This window comes from Danio aesculapii, chromosome 8, assembly GCF_903798145.1.
Source record: "Danio aesculapii chromosome 8, fDanAes4.1, whole genome shotgun sequence".
Lineage (NCBI taxonomy): Eukaryota > Metazoa > Chordata > Actinopteri > Cypriniformes > Danionidae > Danio > Danio aesculapii.
This window is the reverse complement of record NC_079442.1, coordinates 24,278,965-24,284,815: the sequence shown is the minus strand read 5'-3', so window position 1 is coordinate 24,284,815 and position 5,851 is coordinate 24,278,965. Positions and strand designations below refer to the sequence as shown.

Here is a 5,851-nt window from a genome sequence, read left to right as displayed (position 1 = left end):
GTGGTTTTTGTTGCGTTGTCTGTATCATCAGAAAACTTGAACAGACATGATAACCTCAGGGTGAGCTCACCATCAATATGAACACAATGAAAGCTTTGGTCAAAGGTTAGTCACTCTGTTGGTGTTGGTGGGTCTTTGTGAACCGGATTCATGCACTACAGGTCAAAGTGAAAGGCACCGCAGCATTTGAAGTCATGCTCTGGTGCTTGGAGAGTTTGTCGCCACAGGTCTGACCCTGAACCAGACGTATAGGCCAAGTTCTTGTACGAGAGTCTGTTATTGCTTATCATAAGAGTATAATGTTTAGACATGGGTATAACTTAAAATTAAAGTCAATATTACTTTAATGCACCAATAAAGAGATTTTTTTAAAAGACATAGTTCCAAAAGTTTAATTGTTTCTTAATTCATTTACCCTCAGTCCAGATAAAAAAAAGTTAACTCATTTACAAGTCCTTGATGAGTTATATAGTAAAAGTCAGCATCTACCGTGTGTAAAAAATACATATATGGACAAAACTAGATTAATACTCATGGCTTTTGATGACGCTGTATATTTAGCTCCTGTGAAGCGCAATGATTAGTTTGTGCAGCCTTTTATTTACCTTCCAAATGAAATTTGTGCCTATTCTGGATGCTGCAACATATCTCAAAAACAAAATGACATTACATAATCTCAATAAGGAAATTTTTTTTTCACATATTCCCAAAGTTACCAAAGGAAACTTTGAAAATGTTAGAATGCTGTAAATAATGTTCATTTCTTACACCTTATTAATCACTTAGCTTCATAAGACCTATCTTACAACTATAGACCTACTCAAGATGTATCATCATGAGTCACCGCTATTATGTTTTGTCTGTATGCATAGTTTTTAAATTTAACTCAAAATGCTGATATTGACTTTCATTTTACAGTATGAATCACCAAAGACCGTGATTTTAACCAAAAATGTTCCACAAAATTTTTTGGGTGAACTATCCCTTTAAAAACTGCTATATAGAGATATAGTGTAGCACTTAGGCATACAATGGCTGTCCAAAATTGCGTATTCTCCTGAGTATAGCACTGTAGTAAATAAATTACATGAAAAATAAACCATAACAACATGTTTTAGGTTCATTTAGCTTAAAATAAATTAACCATGTTTCAGTTTATTATTATTTTAAATTAGACAAGTTTATTTTTTGGTTGCTTGTTTGTTTTTTTTTTTTTTCATTTAACAAACATATGTAAGGCAAGCACTATTTCTTTTTACAATGTACTTATTTTAATTGATTAATAACTTCACAACCACTGATAAGTATATTTAATATGTGTGTCCTATTGTCATTTGGACTACTTTTTGAAGTCAGACATGCTTCTCTTGTTTTTTACTTGCTATGCAGGGAAATATTTTTGATTCAGCCAAACAGTTGAAATCTGCAGCATTATTTGCATTCATTTCATGTTTCACTGGAGACAGTTTCCACATGAAAACAGTGGTCATTCAGATTTGAAGTTTGTATTTGAACAAAGTTAATACTCAGGTTCTGAAAAAAATGACCACTTGTTGTCAGTAAGTGTATTGCATGTCCACTAGATGTCGCCTTTGTTGTCATTTCAGTAGTTTTTGCTTCTCAACAGCTGTAAAGATGCTGCCTAAAGTGCGCACCTGTAAAGTGCGCACCTGTTCCAAATTTGCAGAATCTGAGATTTTATTTCAGGCTCCGTGTATTAAGCAAAACTGTCAGTCACAATAAACGCTTGTAGATATACAGGCTATAATCTATTCAAGTAGTGTCATAAAGGGCATAATGTAAATTATGTTTTACTATGAGAAAGTACTCTTGAAACAAAGATAGCAAATGCATATATTACATATGTTCATCTATTAATGGAATGGCTTTGACAGTGAATTATTGTTATTATTATTATTAGACTTGTTGGAGGAACTTTATGATATACTTTTATCACGCTCGCGATATCGCTGTGTTTCCCGGGAGACAGGAATGAAGTAAGCAGCATGCAGACTCGATCGCAATGGAAGCCACCATCGAGACACATTTTGTGCCCTTTTTCCAAAGAGTTTTTCAAGCGTGTCGAATGGAACATTGAGTCTCTATTGTCCCGGGGACACTTTAATAATCGACGGCAGCAATCCCAACCTGTTGTTTGCTTTAGGAACTATTCCAAGACACACAAGCCGCCTGGATGAGGCTCCAGTTGGGGTGAAGCTCAGGCGCCAGCCCGCAAGCCTAAGCTTTCTATGAATTCATGAATAAATGTAAAAAACTTAATGTGGAGATTTTAACGCCAGAAAACACGAATTAAGGTCTATCAATTCTTGTTTCGCTGACTGAACAGGAAATACAGCTGTAAACCTGTGTCACAAAAGTTTGTTGTCTGCATGGTCCAACCAACTGCATGTTTTTCACTCTTTATGATTTTAGTTTTAATAGCCTAACAAAAAAAATATTAATAACTATATTTATAATAATAAATTGTTTTATTAAATGTATTTGTATGGGTATTTCCTACTTATCTAGATTTATTGATGGCTTTATAGTTCATTAAGTAATCATTTTAAGGAGACCAGTCTGTCAAAAGGGCGTAATTTATATAAACGATAACAAAAAACAACAATTATTATTAATATTAATAATATTGTTATTGTTACTTTTATTATTATTATTATCATCATTATTATTATCAGACTGGCCCTTTGCACTTGTTCTTTCTCTAAAGCCCGTGACAAGAAAGGGACTGTCGCGCCTCCAGATCAAGTTTCAGATCTTTGAGAAAGCTCTATTGCTGAAAGGGCGTTCCTTAAATCGGATCAAAAGGTTTTGAACTTGTTCAAAAAGGAAACGAAACTTAATCTGGTATTAACACTCATTGTCTGGATGTGTTTAATTGTGCGCCAATGAAAGAACAAATTATTACAGTTTGTGTTTAAATGTGGTTGTTCAAGGACAAATAAATAGGCTACGGCTACGTATAATTTTTGACTTTATGTAGTCTAATTTACGAAATTACGCAAACAAAAAGAACTAAATAATGAAAAAAGGAAATACTATAATTTGTTTTACAATGATTTAATTAGCTATTATGTACTATCATTAGTAGTATATTCCAATTTTTTTATTGAATAATTGTTGTGTTTCGTTATAGAACAATTATTACATGCTATGTATGTGTCTTTATTTTTACGCGGTAAAATGAAGACAGGGATCTCTGCTTTAAATCAACAGAAGTTCTTCATTTGCATTTCTGGTTCCACGAAGAACGTACACCTATGGATTATTTACATTTCGCAAATGGTTGAATTCTTTCGACTTTTAGAATAATCTTCAAACTACCATAAAAGTGTTCTTTTAAGAGCTAAAATATTGTTTGGGTAACTAAAAAGGTTCTTGCTAGGTTCGTGCTATTTGTGCAAACCAACTCTTTTATTTCAACTTTTATTTTCAAAAGGCTGAATTCAGTTGCCTGTGTTTAAGTGCATTTCATGAAGAAAAGAAGCTTCAAAGCACGATGTTCTTAGATAAAGCTGTTTTGATAACTTGTTTTATTCCATTTCAGACCGTCTAGGCAAGCTTTGTTTTCCTGTCGCGTTTTATAGACTGATTTACAAAACATAGAGCGAGGAGGTCCGCCACATAAATTTGTTTAGTCTCCAACTTTTTGAGTACGTCCTATGGGACGACCCATTGTGATAATAATTCTCTAGTTAAACAGGTTTGAAGCGCGACATTATGGGGAAAAGGCAGAGTTTGGGTATAATAACCTCTCTCGGGTTTACTACGACTTCTCATTGGTCGCCTACACGCGCCTGCCCCGCGTGCTCTTATTGGTCAAAGCGCCACGCGACCAGCTTGAGAAGGGGGGCTCCCCGGCGCGTGCCGTTTTTAAAACCGACGAGTCGCCCTGAGACATCAGTAAAGAAATCCCCTTCACCACAGGTGTAAGAAGAGAAATCCTCCACGGCAAAAATCCCGTCCCCGTATCCATAGCCATAAACTTTCTTCCCAAAAGCACAAACCAACAGAATGGATGGAATGAGCACGGATACAAGAGAGGTAGTTGAACTCGACGTCCAGCATCCAAGCTTGGGGCGGGGGGAGCAACGCGAGTACCCACCAGCCTTGGCACTCATGGCCAGCAGTGACCCACGCGCCTGGCTGGCTCCCGTGCAGGCTGGCACCTGCGCGGCACACGCCGAATACCTGCTGCACTCGCCCGGCTCGAGCGCGGAAGGCGTGTCCTCTGCCTCCAACTTCAGGAAGAGCAGCAAGAGTCCTGTCAAAGTACGCGAGCTCTGCCGGCTTAAAGGAGCTGTGGGGGCAGATGAGGGCAGACAGCGGGCCCCATCTAGCAAATCCACCAACGTCGTGCAGAAACAGAGGCGAATGGCTGCCAATGCCCGGGAGAGGCGAAGGATGCACGGACTGAACCACGCGTTCGACGAGCTGCGCAGTGTCATCCCAGCCTTCGACAACGACAAGAAACTCTCCAAGTACGAAACCCTGCAGATGGCCCAGATCTACATCAACGCCCTGTCCGACTTGCTACAGGGCCCCGGTGCTAAAGCCGACCCGCCAAACTGCGACCTGCTGCCTGCCAACGTGTTCGAGGAGGACCGATCTCCCGGAGGATCACCGGGCGTCTGTCGGAGAGGCACGGGCGCGGGTTACCCGTACCAGTACGAGGACGGAACATTCAACTCTTTCATGGAGCAAGACCTCCAGTCGCCCTCTGGAACGAGCAAGTCTGGTTCGGAGGCCAGCAAAGACTCACCTCGGTCGAACCGGAGTGATGGAGAGTTCTCGCCTCACTCGCACTTCAGTGACTCAGACGAAACGCACTTGGAGTTGCAGAGTGAAGACGAGCTGTCGGAACTGAAACTGGCCAAGCGCCGCGCTTTTTAAGAAAGCGCACCACCGGACTGTCCCTCAATCGTGTCAATCGAATAGCTGGGCTTTGTAATGGGTTGCTTTATTTATCCATTTGTTTTATGATCTTTTGACAATGATGTTGTTGTGTCTGAAGCCAATAGATTTTAGTTGCCTTCTCGTGACATTGACCAGACCCCTACGCCATGAGAACTGCCGCGAGCAGCAGTGCCATGGGCTCGAATGTCATGCATAAAAACTGTCTTCCGCGAACTGTTTTGACACTGTTCATTCACACATGATTGTCATGGACCTATTTCAGATTGATTTTGAACCCTGTAACAATTTGCGACTTCTAAAGTTTACTTGCACTTTAAAAAACGGGCCGTAGGCTTGAGAAATATTCTTTTTTCATGGAACAAGAAATGATGTGTTTATGTAGAAGTAATGCCAATTTGATGAATATATTTAATATAGCCATTAGATTTTGTACATCCGTTCATTTTTAATATTTGATTTCAATGCAAAGAAGTTGTGTTCTGCTTCTGTAGCTGAAGTAAGCTATTTATTCGTTTTCCTTGTCGATTTTTGTGTTACATTGGATATGAGCTGTTTTGTTACTCGTATGATTTGTTTTATTGTAGGAATAAAAGAAAAAAACAAACATGATTATGTCTCCAGTCTCTGTGTTATATTTGTGACTCGTTTTTGTTAGGCAATATGTTTATCATGGTGATTTTTGTTTTGTCTGAGAAATTAGTTTCTATTAGGCCATTTGTTTATTTATTTATTTATTATTATTATTATTATTATTATTATTACTATTATTATTATTATTATTATTCAAATACCACTAGTAGTCCATTTGTAAATATCACAACTAAAAATTCACAATATCGACCCAATCATTTGAAGTTAAATTATTTAAACGCATGGTGTTCGATTAAATATAAATTATTAATAGTACATATTATTA

The 5,851-nt window shown here is 38.2% G+C and overlaps 1 protein-coding gene across 1 annotated transcript; it reads left to right on the top strand.

Moving 5' to 3' along the window:
• The first annotated feature begins 3,929 nt into the window (after positions 1–3,929).
• Positions 3,930–5,489, top strand: atoh1a (atonal bHLH transcription factor 1a). The gene has a single exon (XM_056464369.1). It carries the CDS (start codon positions 4,033–4,035, stop codon positions 4,909–4,911), a length of 879 nt encoding a protein of 292 aa, XP_056320344.1. The 5' UTR covers positions 3,930–4,032; the 3' UTR covers positions 4,912–5,489.
• The last annotated feature ends 362 nt before the right edge of the window (positions 5,490–5,851 follow it).